General features: G+C 38.8%; 1 protein-coding gene across 13 annotated transcripts in view; it reads left to right on the top strand.

Moving 5' to 3' along the window:
* Positions 1 to 22,886, top strand: part of Adgrg2 (adhesion G protein-coupled receptor G2) — a 119,024-nt gene that overhangs the window by 76,161 nt on the left and 19,977 nt on the right. For 7 of the 13 annotated variants that reach the window (XM_052724658.1, XM_052725360.1, XM_052725204.1 and 4 more), the window contains 11 exons: positions 1,434 to 1,472; positions 3,384 to 3,425; positions 5,670 to 5,723; positions 8,633 to 8,688; positions 9,603 to 9,658; positions 10,729 to 10,768; positions 11,220 to 11,257; positions 12,867 to 12,961; positions 13,993 to 14,059; positions 19,277 to 19,677; positions 22,391 to 22,556. In XM_052724658.1, the coding sequence (XP_052580618.1) occupies positions 1,434 to 1,472; positions 3,384 to 3,425; positions 5,670 to 5,723; positions 8,633 to 8,688; positions 9,603 to 9,658; positions 10,729 to 10,768; positions 11,220 to 11,257; positions 12,867 to 12,961; positions 13,993 to 14,059; positions 19,277 to 19,677; positions 22,391 to 22,556 (1,054 nt within the window). The remainder of the gene's footprint in view (positions 1 to 1,433; positions 1,473 to 3,383; positions 3,426 to 5,669; positions 5,724 to 8,632; positions 8,689 to 9,602; positions 9,659 to 10,728; positions 10,769 to 11,219; positions 11,258 to 12,866; positions 12,962 to 13,992; positions 14,060 to 19,276; positions 19,678 to 22,390; positions 22,557 to 22,886) is intronic. The other 6 variants (XM_052725493.1, XM_052725425.1, XM_052725278.1 and 3 more) reach the window with 1 other exon arrangement.

Genomic DNA, 22,886 nt, shown 5'->3' with positions numbered 1-22,886 from the left:
CTAAATAATCCTAAGAGTATCTTTTACTGATTGAAACTGATTAAATTCATAATTCACCCCATTCGAAGAACCGACTGTTGTCGGATTTGGGGGTAATTACTTTGCTCAGTGCAAGGATTATCTTCAGTCCAGCTTTGGCCGCAGTGCTTCTTATTGTGTGGGGTATTGGGTGGGGTATAGATGGATACATTTTAAACATGACAGTGCATCGTGTTTGCCTAGTTATTTGCTTGTTTGTTTTTTGAGAGGAGGTCTCACTATGTTGCCCAGGCTGGTGTCAAACTCACAATTCCTTGACCTTGGCCTCTCAGTTGTTAAGATTGAAGGCATGTGCCACAAACCATTTTTTTCCTAAACTTTCATCTCTAATAATAAATTCTAGAATTCTTTTCATTTAAAGAAATACCTGTAGAATCCATTTTAATTGGATTTTTTTATCAAATAAGATCAAAATGAAATTTTTGTAAAAGTTGATAATGCTTAAGAACTCCAGACTTAAACTAGCATTATTTGACTTCCTTTGTAAGAATGTGCCACTGGTGAAAGTTACTAGGCATCCCTAGGGCTATTAAAGTTGTTATTCATGTTATAAATTTCATATCCATGAGGGATTTCTCATTAACATGGAGAGAAAAGGACAATTTTTTCTTTTTTTAACATTTTTATTAATTTGGGGGTAATTCCACACAATGTGTTTTGATCACAATCACCCTCCACTCTCCTCACTAACTCCTTCCAGGTCCACCCTCATCTCCCTATCCAACCTCAACTTCGTGTCCTCTTTTTAAAAAATTTAATAACCCATCAACTCCACTTTGTGCTGCCCATATAGTCTTGAACATGGAGTCATCCGCTGAAGGGTGGTCAACCCTTAAACAAAGTTGACTCTCTCTCCCCCGAAAAGCATCAGCTGTCCATAGCTCCTCAATTAGGGGTAGGGGGATCTCATGAAGCCCTTCTCATTCCATGCTAGAATGTTAACTGGGCTGACTGATCCTGTCCAGGTAACCACAGCTGTGTGAGTTCATGAGTGCAGGAGTCCTGTCATGTCCAGAAGATTCTGTTTCACTCTTGTCCTCCTTGACCTCTGTCTCTTACAATCTTTCCATCCCCTTTTCTGCCATGGGACAAAAATATTAAATAGCATAAATGGGTAAAGTTAAGTCTAATAGATATTGGAGTGTTGCTATGTGTTACACACACAACAGACATTCAGAAAATACATTCTCAAAGAATAAATGTGTACTCAAAATCATCTTGGGGCTGAAGAACAGAGAATGGGTGTCGGGACAGTGCATTGGCTAGTACCAGTTAGATTTTGCAAAACTCTAATGTCTAGATTTCAGGGAAATTGAAGTGTTTAAGGAATCTGGAAAGAGTCACATTTGTTAGCCATACCAGTAATTATGCCATTTGTTATTATTTTATTTTAGATGCTGCTTCAGAAGTGTTGTCGACTTTAAACAAAACAGGTAATTTCACATTTCCTAGTGCCATAGATTGTCTTCTGTGGCTTCTTGAGTTCTTCGTACTTGGGGTCTGATGGATTAGTAAAGGAACAAGTTTCTATTGTTCCTTTCTTCTCTCTAGGTGTTCAACCTTTGAATGAGTGCTCTTTGACTCTGTCATTGAGCTATCATTCTGTTGTCACCATACTCCTAAACTTCCTATTATGGCCATATCACTCTTCTTAAAATAACATTTGTTCTCTTTTGTATATCATAGCAATGCATATTAGCACATAAAATCCAGAATATAGGGAAATCTTTAGTGTTACTTTACTAAGACTATTATTGTTAGTAATTTGGTACATTTTCAGTTTTGCTCATATATATATGATATATATACATTTCATTTGCAATTATATATATATAATTACCCTTTTGCAGAATAATCATAATTTACACAGATTTTATATTTCTCTTTTAACTTAATATTAAATTGTAAGTATTTTCCATTGTCTCTTGCTATTAATGACTTGATGATATTCCATTGTGTGCCATATGTTAAACATTAAAGTTGTTTGTATTTTTTTAATAGAAATTGTTGCAATGAACATCCTGATGCCAACATCTTTGCATTCATCCCCGATTTCTATAGGATACATTCCATGGATTGGACATAATGAGTCAGCAGTATGAGTATTTTAAGGCCCCTGAGAACTACTGCCTAATTTCCTTCTAGAAAAATTGTACCCCACAACATTCTGCCAGCAGTGAATGAGAACTGCCATGTCACTGTACCTTTGCTGAGACTACATTATATATTATTACATTTTGTTCTTGATTCTTTAGTATTTTTCATTCTTTATTATTAGTGAAGCTGAATATTTTTCTGCATTTAGCTACAAAAAATACAATTATTTTCACAGTTGTGCTTCACTTGCTATGGAAAGAAAAACAGCAAAGCAAACAACATAATGTACAAAGGATTATTAATGACAGTGCGAAGCAGTATCCACCTCTGTAAATACCACCAACCATTGTCTATGATTCACACACTGAAGTAAACTCAATCAGTAACAAACATACCAAAGTTTATGAAACCGTCCCTATGATATCATTATTCTTCAGGATGTCTCCAAGCTCTGAACTTAGTCTTTCTTTCACAATTTGCCTATCTCCTCTAGGAGACAGAATTTCTTTGCAAATCTGTGCCCTGAACACAGCCTCTTATAGTTGGCAATCCTCCTTACATAAGTCTCTCTGAACCTGGTGCTCCATCATCTAGGGGATGGACTGGGGACTTTGTCTCCAAACGTCTTTGGAAGGATATTCCTAAGGCTTGGCTCTTCAGAGCACTTTAATGCAGTCCTGGTTCTACTATGAACTTGTTATGCAACAGTTATTGAATGGTCTTGACTTCTCTGAGAGCAGTTTTATCTGCCAGTACAGAGAGGATAGTATTGTATTACCCCTAAAGAAGAAATCAAGATTCTTGATGGTAAACTAAACTAGCAGTATTTTGGATTCAGTATATACTGATTCTCACTGACTTTCATTCTGAACCACCTGTTCTTACAACCTGTCATCTGAAAGCTGTTTCCAACTTAGTTCTACCTACCTGCATTATAAATTCACATTTGTTGCTCTAGTTGTAGTGCCTGGAAACTGAAGTAGAGTTACACAAGCAGTGGGGTGTGTAATGGGTATGATCTAACTGGGTAAACATGCGACTTCAACTCTCAGACCCACCCTAGGCCAATGGAGCATGTTCTGTGAAGGAGAGTCCCATTCATTCTGCTGCTGAGATGACTAAAGGGATCTTCAAGATGTCAACAGTGTGCTTTTCTTAGCACTTCACTAAAAGAAATGATACTCATGGCAAATTGTTTTTTTAAAAAGCAACAATTCTGCTCTAATATTTAAATTGCTTCTTTGCAGAAAAAACTAAAATCACTATAGTAAAAACCTCCAATGCATCAGGTATGACTTATTATCAATATCAAGACTTTCTTTTTATAACTAAAGTAAAACTAAAGAAATGGCTGGTATTTATGATTTCTTTGTCTTTTTTCATACTTTTAAAAAATAAAATCTGTTCTTAATGAATGGATGTGTATTCACTGGGTACCTAAAATTATACTAGATGTTTTGGTCTGTGTAATAGTGATCAGACACCAGTGCCTACCCTCAAGAATCTTTTCATCTAAGGGTAAGACAGGGTAACCAAACAGTTATCTGGCATGAACATGCATACAGATACAGTCAAGGATTCTACCAGTGTGTGTGTTTGTTTAGGTGCTGAGGATTGAACATAGGCCCTGTCACATGCTAAGTGTGCACTCTACCCCCAAAGCTACACCCTAGACCCACAGATATTTCTAACATAATTAAGATACATAGGCAACAGAGGGGCTAGTGGTAATGAGATTATCCACAGAATGTAATCAACAAAAGAACTAAGGGACTGAACCTTTTTTTAAATGAAGAAGTGATGTACTCTTAAGTGTTCAGTGCAAGCCCAGGTACACAAGGAATGTCTAACAAAGGCTTTACATTGATTTCAATAGGAAAATCTGGCTTACTGCCTGTTTCTGTAAATAGAATTTTATTGGAACATTGCCCTGCCTACTTGTTTAAATTATTTGCTGTGGTTGCTTTTCTGCTACACAGAACTGGGTAGTTGCATCAGAAACCACCTAGCTCACAAAACCTAAAATATTTATTATCTGACCATTCTCAGATAAAGTTGTTCTCAGTCAGGATTTAAAGAATTATCTTTGGCCATGTACTGGAGGAGGGGGGGGAATTATAGACAACAGTTGTAGAAGTGGGGAAGAAAACTCTCATTGTGGGAAGGCAGAAAAAGGGGTGCTGAGAGAGCAGAAACGGAGGTACAGGTAAAATTCGGAGCAGAATGACAAGCTTAGCAAGCAGGAGAACGGTGGTTTCAAGATTGCTGAACGCGTTACCACCTACCATCTATACATTTTATAGTACTTTGCACAGTGTGAAAGTCAGTCTGTTCACAGAATCTGAATTTAACTGGAGCATGGCACTCATACACCAATCAATCATTCTGACAGAAACCATATCACAGGCACTAAGTCAAATTACAATTTTCATTTGCATCCAAACTAATTTCTCGCAGGAACAAACTCATACTGCCCACTGGAAATAAGCTTGCATTTGGACATTGCATGTATAATTCTGACCAAAGAAGACATAACACAGAGACAAAATATTGCTTAACACAATAATCTTTTGAATTATCTTTGTTCCTTCACTGGCTTACTTAGTAACTCAACAGCATTTGCCTTCCCCACCATCCCATTTTCTTATTTCTTATATGTCAACAGAAAGATACTATTATTGAATGGAACTTTGAGATCTTTTCAAATAAAACAAAAAGATGCCCTTCTTTCACAAAGGAGAAAGTCTTTCTCAGGTTGACCTACATAAAGTTTTTTTTTAAACATGGCTCACTTAATCTCCCATTCATCTCTTCCTCCTTTGTGTGTTTGTATGGCCTGATGTCCTGCCCATCACTCAACTTTTTTATTTCCTGGCTAGTATCATCCACTAGATTGTAAGCGCCATCACGTGACCCTTTTATTTCCTGACTGGTATCACCCACCAGAGTATAAGCTCCTTGAGGGCAGGGTCTGTATGTGTGACCTCTCAAGACCCAGAAAATATAGTAAGTACTCAGCAAATATGCTTTGAATTTTGTAACTTTTGTTCATGAAGTGAAAATTGTAACATTACTATTATTTCTAGTGTGCATTTGTTGAGCACTCTATATGAACTAAGACCAACATTAGAGTCTTCTAGGACTTTCCTACCTTGGAAGGGAAGGAAGGCCTATGATTCTGGACTAGCCCACAATAATTCTCTATACATGATTTGTTTCCATGGTTCTCTACTTATATTGAACAAGAGAAGGATTAATTAGAAAGGGGACAAAGAAATTTCAGAGAAGGATTGAAGGCCAGACAGTGGTGTGCCAAATAGTAGTACAGTCATATCCCATAGCTGCTTGTCTAAGTAAAAATGCATTCCGTCATTCTTGTTGTAATTTTATCCAGCCAATTCTGTTCAGCTTTTTAATACTTTTGGTCTACATTTGATGGCTTCATTTGCAAATTTTCTTAACAGTGCAGTATATGAGCACAGTTATTAGCATGCTTAACCAGCTAGGTTTCTTTCTCTCTTTTTTTTTTTCAGGAGTCAAATTCCAGAGAAATATCTGCAATTTGTCATCTATTTGCAATGACTCAGGTTAGTTCTAGTGAGCATCACACATTACCAGATAAGTCTGGTCCACAGAGAGAAATGGTTTGTTTTTCTCCTGTTGTGTTTGCATGTGCCTTTCTGATCTGTCCTCTGTTTTGAAAAATACAACCAGGCTACTGGAAGTCCCTAATAAAAACAAAAGTAAATTTTAGACCGGGCTGAAATTATCTTTCCATTTTCTGGTCAGAGAAGATTGATAAACTTCCTTAATATGAAGCTTGGGACTCTGTGACAACATTTTAACTTTAGCTTTAAATCCATACTAGTTCTAGTCATCTTAGAATTCATTCATGAATATACTTAATAATAAAATTATTATTGATTGTTGGAAGTCACTTTTTTTTTTTTTTTTTTTGGTTTTTCGAGACAGGGTTTCTCTGTGTAGCTTTGCGCCTTTCCTGGAACTCGCTTTGGAGACCAGGCTGGCCTCGAACTCACAGAGATCCGCCTGGCTCTGCCTCCCGAGTGCTGGGATTAAAGGCGTGCGCCACCACCGCCCGGCCTTGGAAGTCACTTTTTATATGTAAATCTCTCAAGCTTTTTCATAGGACCATAAGTATTATGCCTCAAAAACAGAGTATTGTCCTTTGCTAAAAGTAAAACAAACCAGACTTTTAGAACGTGGAGCCTTTGGATGTTTAATTAAATCCTGATTCCAGTAGTGTCTGTAACGTTTTGCCATTTCTAAGACTGTCCACTATGTTTTTAAAGTTGAGGTGGAAATCTCTTGAGAACATGCTATTTTTGAAATAGGAATACTTTTTCCTTCTGCCATGGGCCAGAGGCATGAAACAACCTCTTTTCTCCCATTGATTTGGCTCTCTGGGCTTTCTTCCTTATTTAAACCAATGAAAGCAAATGTGAAAAACAGAAAAATATGCTGTGGCAGATCAGAACTGGATTGGAGATCATGGGTAGAGAGAAAAGGAAGATAATAGTGTATTTTATGATATAAAGTCTTGCTATCAATTTCAGTAATAATCATTAGAGGAATTTTTACCTTTTCTGTTTTGTTCCTATTTATAGTGTTATATTTTGTCTGAAAAATACAGATAATGTTTCAAGTAAAAATATGATTGAATAGATTAGAAAACAAGAAAATCTCCTATTTAAATACTTCAGGGATGACGAGATGTATCAGAGGGTAGGTGAGCATATTGCTCTTGCAGAGGACTGAAGTTTGGTTCCTAGCACCTATGGGCAGCTCACAACCACTTGTAACTCCAGTTCCAGGAAAATCCTATGCCCTCTTCTCATCTCTAAGGACACTATATTCATTTCACAAACTCACATACATAGATACATAATTAAAATACAATCTAAAAAATTAGCATTTTACAAATACTTCCAACTGTGTGAGTGTGAGATGTGCTCATGTGAGCTTTCTCTTCCAGGGACACTATAAGAGGAAACTGTTAGCTTGTCTAGATTTCTTAAAATGGGTTAACGGTGTGGCTCAGTGGTAGAATATTTGCCTAATACGTACAAGGCTCTGGGTTCAATCCCTATCACCACAAACACACACAAATGTTGCATACATTTTATTCTTACACATTTATAGAACATTCTCCTCTTTTTTCCCCCCACTCCCCTTTCTTACCCTTCTCTTTACTATATCCCTGTAATGTCATTATTTGGAGGAATCACCTATGTTTTGGGCTGGGACTAATGTCTAGTTCCATTTTGTGTCTAAATCATATTTGATAACTGAAAATTGAACGTAGTTATAAATGGTCATCTTGAATAACAGATGCCAGAAATCTGACTGGAGTAATGTTTTCCCCAATTAAGTGACTGAATTGACCATTTGTCGTAGTAACTGGTGAAAACAACCTCGTCAGGGAACCAACTCTTCTGGCACCAGAAATCCCATGATATCCTGCCAAAAGTTTGAAACCTCTGCTTCTTGCAGGTTTCCAGTCTAGGTCCATTAAATGCCTAGGAATAAGCAGGGAGCTATCTGGCCAGGAAGAATTAGGCTGAGGGTCAAAAGGTGGTAGCTTTTTGGTTGTTCCATGCAACCAGAACTACTGGGCTCACAGGACACTTATGCTGTGAACATATGCACCCAACAAGAATGGGGTTGACAAACTCTCTCTCTCTCTCTCTCTCTCTCTCTCTCTCTCTCTCTCTCTCTCTCTCACACACACACACACACACAGAGTCTAAACAAGTTTTCAAGAGCTTGATTTTTTTAAAGTGCATAATTTGATATAGTTTTGAAATATCTTTGTTTTAATAATTATGGGCTATATTATTTGAAATTTGTGTATCAGTATAAAAATTCATGAAATGAACTCAGCAGATTATATTTCTAAATTAGTGTGTGTGTTGTGTGTGTAACAATAATAATTACAGAGTAAGAGACCATGAATTTAAGACCAGGTGGAGATTGGGGGGAGTTGAAGGGAGGAGACGGAGGAGGGAAATGATGTAAATGAAATATTAGTGTATGAAATTCTCAAAACACAAATTTAAAAACTGATGAAGAATCGACTTCCATAAGGCTGCTTAGCTGCTAAGGAACACATTTTCTCTCAATCATCTATGTCACTGTCGCTCCAACTGGCAAAGATGTTCTTTGGAAGGTCACATTGGAGCCATAGTCCCCAATTATCCTAAAATGAAAAAGTTTCAGCAGGTAGAAATGAAAACACCTTGGGCAAGCAGGTAACATTCTCTCTTACTGAATTCCTACATGAATTTTACAGCTCCTATCTTCTGAAAATTCTATTGACAAGCGATGAAGAGCCATCGATAGAGGAATAGGACTCAAAACAAAGATTACGATTAAAACATTTATAAAATATTTTAATGACCTTGTAATGTGTTGTATTAATTCTCAAACTGTAAGAACACGAGTCTCAAATTTCTTTCTGAAAATTTATTTTTAGTGTTTTTTAGAGGTGAGATAGTGTTTCAATATGATGACGACCACAATGTGACCCAGGTAGGCTTTCAAGATTTTCTTTAATTGCAATCTTTCAAAGTGCATTTCCATGTGTTTCAAGATTTCCCAAAGGTTCAGATTATTTGTGATACTTGATTTGTTTGAATTATGAACAAATTTAAGTCAAATCTGTCTCCTTGGTTTTCTAGCTTTGTACTAAGGGCTTGAATTAATAATAATCATGTTATTTTTCTAATACTTATATTTTAGTTTTTACTAAAAGTTTGCTTGCTGAATAAGAATGGTAATATTACCAGTTAAAAGTATCAAATTACTTTAGAAATTCCCAACAATATATATATATATATATATATATATATATATATATATATATATATATATATATATATATATAGAGAGAGAGAGAGAGAGAGAGAGAGAGAGAGAGAGAGAGAGAATAAGAATCTTCCAGATCTGGTTGTGTCCCCCGCTTGGAAGAGCCAAATACAGTGATAAACACTTTCTGGCAACCTAAACTGAGCCAGAGAATCTAGGCCACATGTGCTTGTTCATTCATTGACTATTTTCTAACTGCTGACCCTATGCCAGGCCATGGGCTGGGTTCTAGAAGTACAGCAATGGCACTGTCAAATTTCCCTTTCTGTACTGATGTACCTTGACTCGGAAACCTGTTGTGAGGAGAACTTTAATAGCACTGTTTGCAGGGAGCCCTTGGACAGAGTAAAGACAGAACTTACTGACTCTGACACTTTAAAAATAAATGAAGCCAAACTGGCTCAGGCAATAGCGATGCACTTTTGGGTACCCCCATTATCTATGTAACTTCGATTTGATCATCAGTAGTTTATGGAGTTACCATTCACTCTTGGGTGGCTAAAAATGAAACTTCTTGTCAGAAAATGTGTTTCAATTTGGTGCTCGTTGTTTTCTTAATGAGTTCTCACCTCCAACAGAATCAAGATACAGCTAATGGTACCTTGGCTGGAGTTCGGTCTCTAAGTGAGCTGAAGTGAGTAATCTGACGTTTGCTTTAAAACTTCATATACACTGTGTGGAAAGATACAATTGGGCTACTTTTGCTTTGGGAGACCTAGAATAGGATACAGAGACCCAAAGTGTACAGAGAAAATTGGTCCTTGCCTACTTTGCAAACTAACCACAGTTATCTGCCATCAACTAACAGTCTCCTGAGATTGTTCCCTCTGGTGCTCTGAAATTAAACAACAGCTTCATCTGAATTGGTATTTAAATTTTAATACAATTAATTATCCAGCATTATTGTTAGACAAGTTCAAGTCCAGACTTCATGCAAGAGTGTTCAGCCTAAGGTCAGCAAGCCACATGAGACTGAGGAGAGATATAAAAATAGACCCAGCATAAAATTGTAAACATACTTAAAGCATTATTAGATTTTTTGGTAACTCGATTGCATGGTTTTAAAATATAAACTTTGTAGATAAAAACATTATGTCACAATATCAAAAGATGGTATATACCATTTGTTCATATTGTCATGAAACATCAGTGATTCACAAGTCAGAGGAGGAACACTGGACATTGTAGAAAGAAACAAAAATATTGCAGGAGCAGGAATGGAGGCAAGGAGTGAGAGAAATTCCCAGAGGGGAGTTGGAGGAGGGGGAGACAGGGCTGGAGTCCTAGAGAGAGAAGGCTCTGTCCATTGATGAAAGATGAGGTATTAATCAGAAGCCCAGGATGAATGACTTACCCTTCTCAGAAATCTTTGCCCCAGGCCAACTCTTTCTTTGGCTGTCTGCCAGAAGAAGCTGCCTTGGGGTTTGCAGTAGCCTAATGAATAACACAATTGCTCAACCATAATTTATATCTTGCTCTTAGCTAGGACTGATCCATCTCCCATCTGGTTAGTTTTTCTTGTCTTATAAATAATTGATTTCCCCAACATAGCAATCTCTCATTATGCCCCCATGTCTCTTCAGAGTGAACCCTGTAAGCAGTACATGCCACACACTGGATCTAATTGCTTAAAAAGCTACCTTGTTTCAAATTTCACATCACTAATGGTCTCCTTCATGTCAGTTTCTCTCTTTCTATTAACAGGAGATCAGAGCTCAACAAAACTCTACAGACCTTAAGTGAGGTAACTATAGTATAACCTCTACCTTGCTTATCATTATTACTATTCAAGGGAGTGCATGGAATTGTGTGTTCTTGGGTGTACACATTCAGATTCTCCCAAACCTCTCATGCCAAAAGAGTGAATGAACCTGTTGCATTCTTCCAAGGCTCGGAACTAGGAGCCATGGGTGGGCACTGTAAGGAGGTAGGATTGCTGTCATGTAAGACTGAAAGTTTCTTCAACTGAAACCTCCAGGAGATGGAGCTACCCTGTGCACAAGTGAGCCCTCTGACACTGGGGCGGCCCAACAGAGCTTGTGTGGCCTGAGTAAGCTTTGTTGAGAAGGTAACAGGAGTGTCCAGTATCTCTAGGAGTTCTTGTGCTTTGGAAATTCTGTGATTAGTCCTGGATTGTCTTTTCTGACATTTGTAGCTGGTGGAGCACTGTATATATTTTTGTTTATTTGTTTCAGACTTACTTTATAGTGTGTGCTACAGCAGAGACCCAAAAGTAAGTCATTTTTAATTTTTATGTATATCTTTTCTCCATTTATGGAAATAAAGCATCAAAGAAGCTTAAATTTTCAACTCAAAGACTTTCCTCTAACATAAATAAACATCAGTGATATTTTATATTCATATTTTTATGAATACAAATCACTTTGTTAACATCTTTCTTCTCATTTCCTTGGGCCATCAGTGTTCTTAACTCTGAAGTGGCTCACATTAGGTCAGGCAAGGTAAATGCCAGGTAGAAAAGAAGACCTACAATAAGGAGCACAGCAAAGGAGATAAGGGAACAGGAATACAGTGAATGTGAAAGAAGAGGTGGAAAAAAGTACATGCAGGAGTGAAGCAATTATTGGGGGCTGTTGAGGTAACTCTTTTAAGTTGGGTCCCTTGGTGGCCCTAGCTGCATAGTCAGTGGCTTGTGAAGTGGTAAACTCACTACGAGAACCCTGAGCATTTGAAGCCCTATAAATTGGCAATTTTCACTCATCAACTATTCACTAATACAAATTATGGCAAATCTTTCATAAAATTATACGTTGGATCCCTTCAGACTATGGGTATCTACTTCATTCCCTTTCTATCTCTCCAATATTTTAAGCATTAATTTCTTTCCACCTACATCATTAGAAACGGGGTGAACAGCTTAAATGGCTAGTCATCTGATATCTAGATTGAATTTCAAGGAGATTTGGGATTTCAGAGACCTTAACATTTAGCTTAGGTTGGTTTGTAGAAAAGTATCTATGCTGAAATTTGAAATTCCTAGGGATACCAGGCAAATAGTCAGTTTTTTTGGATGGTAGCAAAAATTTAAAATGTCAAGGTGCTAGTCTTTGCTGCCAAATTGCATACCTGCAAAGCAAACCTGGAGCCAGGTATGGACTGAAGGCCTCTTGTCTGAAGCATCTGTGAATGTGAACCTGATGTTTCTTATAATAAAGTTTTGAGAGTGAAGTACAGACCATATGTATTAATCAGGGTTCTCTAGAGAAACAGAACTTATAGAACACACACACACACACACACACACACACACACACACACACACACACACACACACGACTAGCAGGCTGTGGTCCAGCTAGTCCAACAATGTCCACCAACAGAAGGTCCAAGCATTCAGTAGTTGCTCGGTCCTCAAGGCTGGATGTCTCAGCTGGTCTTCAGTATACTCTGAAACCTCAAAGAAGCAGGCTCTAATGCCAGTGAAGGTATGGACTTGCTATTGAGAGTGAGGGCAAGCAGGCAAAGGGAGAGCCAGCTTCTTTCTCCCTTGTCCTTTATATAGGCTGCCAGCAGAAGGTGGGGCCCAGATTAGAGGTGGATCTTCCCACCTCAAAGATCTAATTCAGAAAAGATCATTTACAGCCATTGGGATTTTAGTTAATTCTAGATGTAGTCAAGTTGACAACCAAGAATAGCCATTACAACCTCAAAGACGGGTGTTTGTAAGGCTACTGGGGTAATATTGCGAAGTAAACACTGTAGGTGTCCCTTCCTCACTCTTGAGCTTGGAAACTCAATTACAAAGTATAACCAGATTTCTAATATATATACTAACTATCCATACATACTAACATTCTGGCTGTATGTATTTCTCTTTACAGTACGCTAAACTGTACATTCACAATAAAACTGAATGAGACAGCGAATGTGTGCACCATGATGGCTACTTTCGAAACTGTACAGATTTGGCCAATGGGTAAGATGTCTCTGTCTGTAACTGTGCTCTTTTTCATATGAATTTTGATGTCTGAAAAGGTTCTTTATTCCTGTTTTCTAATAAACTATCACTATATCATCTGAAAACATGATTTTAAAAACCTCTATTGAGATGGAGGGCTCTGTGTTGAGTATTCAGTGGATTGTTGCTAGGCGTTGTCTGACTCATTTTTAATTGACAAGTAAGCTATGTGTATTTCTGTGTACACTGCTGTTCTGGTGCACATTGTAGAATTTCTAAGGCAGGCTATTTAGCATATGCATAACCTCACATACTTAAGTTTTTCTTTGTGTGATGAGAACATTTAAAATGTACTCTAGCATTTTTCATGTATACAATATAGTAACTATTAGTCACCATGTCACATAGTATGTCTCATGAAGTCTAACTGAATTTTGTGTCCTGTTATCAAAAATTCTCCAATTTTCTCATTTTAAATCGTCTGGTAACCCCCAATTTCATTCTCTGTTTCCATGAGTTAGACCTTTGTAGATTCCACAAGTAAGTGAACCATGTGATATTTTTCTTTCTATACCTGGCCTATTTCACTTAGGCTAATTTTCTCCAGGATATGTTTACTTCTTAATCCCTCTTTGGAGTTTCTGAAGACAGATTGATGTTGCAAGTACATAACCAAACAGAAAAAGTCACTCAATAAACATTTTAGCACATATTGTGTATATAATTGTTAATATAAACAGTCAATAAATTTTACGACTGATTCTAGATAATTACTCTTTTAAAACACAGCCTATCAGTATAATAATCGTATATTATATGAGTCTGGGCTTCTATTTTACTTTATTCTTTTAGCTTTTTGAGACAGGGTTTCTCTGTATAGTTTTGGTGCCTATCCTAGATCTTGCTCTGTAGACCAGGCTGGCCTCGAACTCACAAAGATCTGCCTTCCTTTGCCTCCTGAGTGCTGGGATTAAAGGTGTGTGCCACCACCACCTTGCTTTTGCTTTATTCTTGACCATGCATGTTCTTTTCCTTTTTGTCTCCTTTAGAGCAGTGCTGCTGTACTCACAGGACTCCCTGTCCTTCCTCACCAGAAGAATTAGAAAAACTGCAGTGGTAGGTAACACATTTGCTGAGCTTTTTATAAACAAACAAATAAATAAATAAATAGCAAAAACAAACAAATAAATTAAATTATATATGGAAATAAAATGGCATATACATATTACATTTAATCACCATGCTAGCTGTCTTAGGATTTTATTGCTATGAAGAGACACCATGACCATGGCAACTCTTATAAAGGAAAACATTTAATTGGGGGGGGGCTAGTTTTACACTTTCAGAGGTTTAGTCCATTATCATCATGGTGGGCGGGAAGCATGTTGGTGTGCAGCAGACATAGTGCTGGAAAAGGAGCTGGGAGTTGTACATCTTGATCTATAGGCAGCAGGAAGAGGCTGCCACATTGGGCATGCCTTGAGCATCTGAGACCTCAAAGTCTGCCCTCTAGTAACATACATATTCCAACAAAGCTACATCTACTCCAGCAAAGCCACACTTCTTAATAGTGCCACTACCTATGAGTCTATGGGGGCCATTTTCTTTCATACCACTATACTAGCCAAGGATGGTCAAGATTTTCAGACTGAAGAGAGGCTTACAGTTTTAGAGAAAATGGTTTTCTGTTCTGTGGAGCTTCCATTTGGACCACTAACTAAAAACAGTGTTTCTCAATCGTGGCTATACACTGGAATCACTGGGCAAGCCTTACAGATTGTTTTTAGAGCTGGGTATGGTACAGCTTTGTGGTGTGCTAAATGTTAATAGGCATTTGGGTCTCATTCTGGATGTCAGATGTGAACACTGGAAGATGCTGAATGAAGGACATGTGGAACGCTGTTGTTTTGCCATCTTTCTATAAGCTAAAAGTTAGCTCAAATTTTAGTTTTTAGAAATGCTGATTCCCAATCACCACCCTCAAATATGCTGGAGCAGAATAATCTGAGATATACCCTAGGTATTCAAGTCTTTAAAGCCCTTCTCTCAAAAGGCTGAGATAAGAGGCTCACCTTGAGATTGAGGCTAGCCTGAGCTACATAGTGTGTTTGACTTTCAGCCTGGGCTGCATAGAGTAAGACCCTCTCTCCAAAACCCAAAATAAAGGGGATAAACACACTTTGGGTGGTTTTAACGTGCAATCAAAATTGAGAGTCACTTCCATAAACTCATTTCTTTGTGGAGGGGAACTGAGACAAAGACTGCCAAAGTCACATATGATGTGGTCATGGGTAGAACAAAATATACATAGGAAAAAATGAACGAACCAATGAAAATGTTCACAGGGCTACCCCTGACTGACCTGCCACAGTATTTTATTATCTCCATCTCCTCTTTCTCTTTTTCCTCTTCTCTACCTTTTCCTTTTTTTACTTTTACAGAATTTTCTATTTTTCTATATTCAGAAAACAATAGTTAGGGAACTTTTTTTTAACTGTATACGTCCTTTGCATGTATATTATGACTTCTGGTTTTGTGTTTTTATGGGATTTCTATGTATGCAAACGTGTGTGTCTCTGCATCTATATGTGTTTCTCATGCTTTCTCTTTGGTTCTTTTTCTTCTGATTGTTTGCTTGTTTTGTCCTATTCCAGTTTGTTCCTTTTTGTTTTATTTTATATTATTATTTTTCCTTAGATGCCTGGAGAAAGGGTGTGGATCTGAATGGGGGGGAGGTGGGGAGGAGCTGAAAGAGGGGAAACTGTAATCAGAATATACTGTATGAAAAAAGTTTATTTTCAATAAAAGAAAAAAATGACATACATAATTTAAAACATGAAGCTTCCCATATGGGAAGAGAAGGCCAAGTGTACCCTGTCCACCCAATACGGGTCATATTTCTGGGATATGTTAAAACACTGAGCTCAAGGGACCGTTAAAAATCTCTAAAGATCTGTAGCATGTTTGCAATAAAGACTGAAGATAAACATACCCTATTAAGCTTAACATCTTCCATTAAGCTAGAGGTTGAGAACTGTTTAGGGGATAGGGTGTCTAGAGGTGTCAGAATTGGAGCAAAAGGTCATCACTCTTAAGGCAGCACCCATACCCTCTACAGGCTGTCCATTAAGAGAGCTATCAGGAAGAAGCAGGCCATAGAAAGCAGGGCAGAATTAGACCTTTGCCTGGCTACTGCTGTCATTCTCTAGCCATACATCCATGTCCATTCTAGAACAGGTACTTTTCTACCTTCAAAATCTTAGTCTCTCTGTAAATTAGAAAGTGAATTTAAAAGCGCATCAATCCCTGTGCATCTTTTGAAATGTGGATTGTGACCCAGTGAGTCTGAGGAAGAGCCTGAGATTCTAAATTTCTAGCAAACTCCTAGAGGAGGCCAGAGCTGCCGTTCCCTAAACCTCACTTTGACATAGATGTTTTGTTTTGTTTTTTAAGACAAAGTCTCATCATGTATTTCTGGCTGGTCTGGGTCTCATTGTGTAGACCAGACTAGTCTCAAACTCACAGAAATCCACCTATCTCTGTGTCCCCAGTGCTGAGATTAAAGGTGTGTACCACTTCACCTGGCTCCTGACTCCCACTTTAAAGACTAAGGATACAGACAATAGAGCAATGCAATGATTTTCAACCATGGCCATAGGCATAAGTCATTGGTAGGAGTTCCTGCCTCCTACCTTCAGAGATTGGACTGGTATAGCACAAGTTTTGAGTTTTTACAAACCCCAGAGTGAGATGGTTCTAATGTGAAGCCAAATGTGAGAACCACTGAGCTAGAATTGTATGATCACTAGGTCTTTCAAATATATTGGTCCTTAGGATTTATAGAAACACCTGGGACACTTTGAAAACATGCTGATGTGTCAGAGTATCCTTCTGGGGCGCCAGGACTGCTCTATGTTTAGACTTGGGTGGTGATGACTCAGGTCTGTATACACATAGCATTCATCAGGTTCTAAATGCAAAGCAAATACACTTGACTACATGTAGGCTACACCTCTGCCAAGAAGAACATTCAAAGAAGCATTCATGCCTGTTCTCAGTCCCAGAAATTGCAGACCAGCTGTATGGGAGGGGCATCTAGGCACTAGCATTGAAGAGTTTTGCCATCTACTGCTCTGTTGTTTACTTGGGTGCTTCACTCAGTGGCTAAAGGGTCAGGACTAGCATGAGCAACAGGAATCCAAGCCAGGCTCCTTATAGTGGAGCCCTATGATGGGAGCCTGTGGTGGGAGTCTAGCTTCTGCAGGCTCCACATATCCTGAAGACAATCTACATTTTGCAAGGCACCTTTCCACAACATGGCCAGATGGGTTGCTATAGTATGACAAAGAGAATGGCATCTCATAGGCATGTAGTAAATTATCCAAAGGGCTCTCTTTGTTTCTTTGTCTATTATCTCTCTGTCTCTCTCTCACTCTCTTGCTCCAAGACAGGGCCTCATGTCTTAAACCTACTAATTTTACAGTCACTATGTAGTCAATGACCTTGAACTCCAGATACTCCTGTCTCTACTTCCTAAGAGCCAGGATCACCAGTTTATGTAGTGCTTGGGATCAAACCCAGTGCTTCATACCTGCTAAGCAAGCTCACTACCAACTGAGCTACATCCCAATCCACCAATAATGTTTTAAAGTTATGCTTATCTAACGCTCCTATCTTAGTTAGGGTTATTATTGCTGTGATAAAACACCATAACCAAAATCAAGTTGAGGGGAAAAGAGTTTATTTGGCTAACACTTCCAGATCATAGTCCATAATTGAAGGAAGTCAAGACAGAAACTCAAAGAGGGCAGGGACCTGGAGGCAGGATCTGATGCAGAGGTCATGGAGGAGTACTATTACTGGCTTGCTCCCCATGGCTTGCTCAGCCTGCCTTCTTATAGAACCTAGGACCAGCAGCTCATGGGAGGAACCACCCACAATGTGATGCCTTCCCCCATCAACCACTAATCAAGAAAATGTCTTACAGTTGGTTTTATGGAGGCATCTTCTCAACTGAGGTTCTCTTTTTTCAGATAGATAACTCTAGTTTGTGTGTCCAATTGACATAAGACTAGCCAGCACAGCTCCTCAATATAATCATCCTCCCTCCTCTTATCTAAGAGAAGTTCTAAGAACTTATTTCCATTGGTTTTCTGTCTCCATCTAAAACTGGATCTATCAGAGACATCCCTGGGTTTTTATTTGTCCACTGTAGTTACCCCTCCCTAATATGTTCTAAGACAGATGGACCATGTGCAGATAGTAGGTGAGTTCTTAACCTTTGGTGACCAGGAAAGTCACCTGAGAGTTTAGAAAACATACATGCCTGAAATCCCTTATACGCTATCTCAATATCAACTGAATGAGGCATGAGGGTAGCCACAGAAATCTATCTGTCCTCTATCTCTTTCTCTATCTACCTATCTTAGATTCCTTATTTCTGGAACAAAGTACTTGACAGAGGCAATTTAAGGGGAGAAGTGATTTATTTTGCTTTTTAGCTTAAGAAGCTATACTTATGGCAGCATAAGTGTGAGGGGGCTGCTCACACTGCACCCACAAGCTCAAAAGCTGAGAGAGATGAAAGCTGCTTTCTTCCTTGTTTCCCAGGTATGGTGATATCCACATTCCGAGTGGGTCTTCTCTCCTCAGTTAAACCTGTCTGAAAACACTCTCACAGACATAGGGTGTCTCCTAGCCGACTCTAAATCTAGTCAGGTTGCAAGACAGTCTGTCTGTCTATCTGTATGGATATATTTTTTGAAGTTCTCTAATAGAGCTCATGGATAGCCAAGGTTGAGTACCACTGAACTAAAGCAACGTTGAGAGGTAGTTGACTGACAATCCTGGAAATACCTCTTTGGCTCCAACTTGATTCGTATTTTTATCCAACCAATATTTCCTGATCACTTACCACGTGCTAGTGACCACTATACCTGGCTATAATGATATGAAATTGGTTAAGACAGATTTCTAGTGTAATGAAATCAGTTGGGTTATGGGAAATTTAGTATGTCTTTCCTCCAGGAACAGAGAGAATGTAACAAGATCCCCTCAACTTAGTGAAAGATAGTATGGCATAGAGCTCTAGAACAGTGATAAATCAATGAACTAGAACTGGGGTTTGGAGAATAATGCTAATTTCTCTCCCCTGGAAGTATGGAGGAAGCAGGGGCAGACGCCAGTGCCAGAGGCACAGAGAATGTGAAGTGCCAATCTTTTAGAGTGAAACCCTGTTAACTTGGTGGTACCAGATAGCTACTAGGTGTGGGGACTCATCCCTCTGAATCTTACTGGTGTCTCATGTGTATCTCTCTGATTTTTTTCCTTTAGTGAACTGCAGGATCCCATTATCTGTCTTGCTTATCCGCCACATGGCCCACCATTATCTTCTTCCAGCAAGCCCGTGCCAGTTGTACCTCAGGCCACCATTTTTTCCCACGTTACTAGTGACTCCTCTTTGCCTGAACCCCTTGATCATGCCTCTGTGACCCCAAGCACACCCTCTCTGGCACAAGAGCATCACCTTGCATCTCCCCAGCCTGCATCCCCGCTGGCTTCCAGTCCTGCCATTGGCATGCCTGTTCAGCCTGGAGCTGCCTCTTCCTCTTCGCCCCACACTGATCTTTCCCACACCCTGTCACCTGCGCAGTCCTCCCTTCCCCCTCTCACCACACCAGCTCCATCTGTCCCTGAGAAAGTCGTCACCTCCAGCATACCTCCTGCTGAGACAGGTAAATATCAGAAGCCACACTGACCATGGGGGCTGTTGGGATTTGGGCTTCCTAAAATGCAGCTGCCAGCTTGCAAATCAAGACACCCGATAAGACCTCACTACGCCATTCTTCTGAAACATTTGGAAGACCCAGGCTTAAGACTTCACATGCAGCAAAAGCTAAAATGAACAGTTTGACACCTCCTGACCTATTCCACATGCTGATGGATGGATAAATGATACTGGTTGCACTTGGCTAGGAACAATAGTATATATGGAAAGACCATGGAAACTACAAAGGGTTCCCAGGAGCCATGTGGGCTTAGTGGCATGGGAATAAAGAGAAGAGGGAAAGGAACAGAGAGTATTCCAGTTCAGTGAATAAGAAGTGGGCCTTCCTTTGAAATCAGAGGATGGATCAGTTGTGGGGCACACACCGGTAGGATTTGCTAAAGGAGGTGGAGACAGTAGTATTGTGAGTTTGAGGCCAGCCTGGGCTACACATTTAGGGTCTGTTGTGGTGGTGTACGCCTTTAATTCCAGCACTTGGGAGGCAGAGGCAGGTGGGTCTCTGTGAGTTTGAGGCCAGCCTGGGCTACAGAGAAAATTTGCCTTAAAACAAACAATTGAAAAAAAGAAAGAACAAGAAGGAGCAGAAGAAGGAGGAGAAGGAGGAGGAGGAAGAGGAGGAGAAGAAAGAAGAAGAAGGAGAAGGAGAAGAAGAAGAAGAAGAAGAAGAAGAAGAAGAAGAAGAAGAAGAAGAAGAAGAAGAAGAAGAAGAAGAAGAAATTAGAGGACGGGAGACAAAGCCAAGCTTGTTTGGAGCCCACATTATAGTTTCTGCTCCTCTGCCATCATGCCAGCATCCCCAAGGAGATTTGGAGCTTCTTCCAAGTGACTTACTATTTCCAATAAGCATTACTCCCAACTTATTTAAAATAAATGTAGAAATCTTAGGCAAAATTATGGAATCATAATTTAAGATGAGGTTTAATGGCTGAATAATAGATTATAATTGAAATTCATTGCCCTGGGCCTACAGTGATTTTTTTCCATAGCTATTCCCATTAACCCTTAGAAGCAGTCAAACAAGCTACCTTAAAAACTGTCAAGAGGACCCTGAGCCTATGCTTCTACTCTTAGGGCAACAGAAATGAAGCAACATATGCATACAAGATGCACATCAGAGTATAACCTAGTAGCTAAAAAGTCATTAAAGCTTAATGGCTCCATAAGAGAAGAGTGATTATATAAGACATGCTACCTCAACACAATGACTATTTTACAAAGACATAGGCCATTAGAATAGCTGGGCAAAAATGTGGGGACACTTTAAAATTTTGATGTGAAGAAATGAAGGCCCAACAACAACTACTTTAAAATACTCTATGTTCATAATAGTATAGATGCGCATGCTTAGAGAACAGGAAGGAATATGCAAAATAAGAAATCAGATATTACTGATAAAATTAATCATTTTTCTATTTTTTAAAAATCTAGGTGTAATGTAATTCTAGAATTTAGAACGTCAAGACAGGATGATCAGAGATCAGTAGTTCAAGGACAGCTTTATCTACTTGAGACATTCTCTCAAAAAAAAAGGAAAATTTGGCTGAGCATGGCAGCACATGCCTTTAATCCCAGCACTCAGGAGGCAGAGGCAGGCGGATCTGTGTGAGTTCAAGGTCAGCCTGGTCTACAGAGCGAGTTCCAGGACAGCCATGGCTGTTACACAGAGAAACCCTGTCTCAAAAAAACAGGAGAGAGAGAGAGAGAGAGAGAGAGAGAGAGAGAGAGAGAGAGAGAGAGAGAGAGGAAAAAAGAAAATTTGATACCTAGTACCACAAAAACAGAGGCGGGGGGACGCAGAGAGACAGACAGACACATAGAGAGATTTCTGTTGTTAAAGACGGGTTTATATTGTTGATGTTTAATTTTTTAATTGAACACTATAAAAATAACTTATAACTGATAATCTGGCTGCTGACTTCATAATTTCCTGTTCATAAAAGAGCTTCTAGTAACCCACATAAAATTCTGTCCAAATGATATAAATTAAATACTAGAGAATTATTTATATTTATATCACTGTGTAAATATTCTGATGTGGTTTTACATTTTTAGTTAGGCTTACTGAAATATAATTTACATACAATAAAATTTCTCCAGTTCTATGATAAATGAAATTTTCATAGTTTTATGCAGTTAGATAAGCATCTGTGGTCCTGTAACCACAATCACAATCAAGATACATAACTTTTCTTCAACCTCTAAAGTTCCTTTGTGTCTCTTTGAAGTCAGAATTTACCTCTAGCCCCTGGCCACCACTGATATGTTGTGTTTCTCTGTAGTTTTAACTTTTCTAAAATGTCATATGAAGAGAATCATATAGGATGTGCCCTTTTGAGTTTTGGTCTTTTTATTTTAACATAATAATGTTATGTTGCTGAATGTATTGGTAGCTAATTTGTTTTTACCACTAAATAAAGTTCCACTGTGGACATACCACAATTTATCCATCCATTTCATGAACATTTGAGTTACTTCTAGTCTGGAACTATTATGAAAAAGGCCACTATGAAAAACCACAACTAAGTCTTCTAAACACATATATCTTCTTTTGGACGAATACCTAGGAGTAAGCTGACTACATCATAGGGTCTATATATCTTTATCTTTGGAAGTGATTTTCACATCATGCATTCATAACATAGCTTGTTTTTTCGATACAGAAGTTGGCAACACCAGCAGTATTCCTGATCTTGAAGCCCAAGTCTCACAGATGGAGAAAGTGTTGTCCTTGGGAAGCTTAGAACCTAACCTTGCAGGTGAAATGGTAAACCGAGTCAGCAAACTCCTTCACTCTCCACCTGCCTTGCTAGCCCCTCTGGCTCAAAGGTATGACTTAGAAAACAGAAAGGGTATATTCTGCATTGTTCAGAGAATGAGCTATGGTAGCTGATCTTTCGCTACTGAATGAATGAGTTTATCAAGTATATAATAAGCAAAAGCAAGAATAAATATTGGGTAGCAGATAGAGAGAAGCAACAGATAACAAAGCATCCAGCAGAAACAGTTGACTGAAGTAGCCCAATTAAGAAAGGAAAGAAAGGAAGACATTTTCAAATTGGGGGCTTACAAACAGCCAGCAGAAGCCAACTGAGGCAGGGAAGTAGATTTCCCAGTTGAGAGGGTCAGGGGAAGGGTCTTCCTTGCCATCTCCATGGA

The sequence above is a fragment of the Peromyscus californicus genome, unplaced genomic scaffold, assembly GCF_007827085.1.
Source record: "Peromyscus californicus insignis strain IS unplaced genomic scaffold, ASM782708v3 Scaffold_10__1_contigs__length_136768540, whole genome shotgun sequence".
NCBI lineage: Eukaryota > Metazoa > Chordata > Mammalia > Rodentia > Cricetidae > Peromyscus > Peromyscus californicus.
The sequence above is the reverse complement of the archived record's forward strand: the minus strand, read 5'-3'. Positions and strand labels throughout refer to the sequence as shown.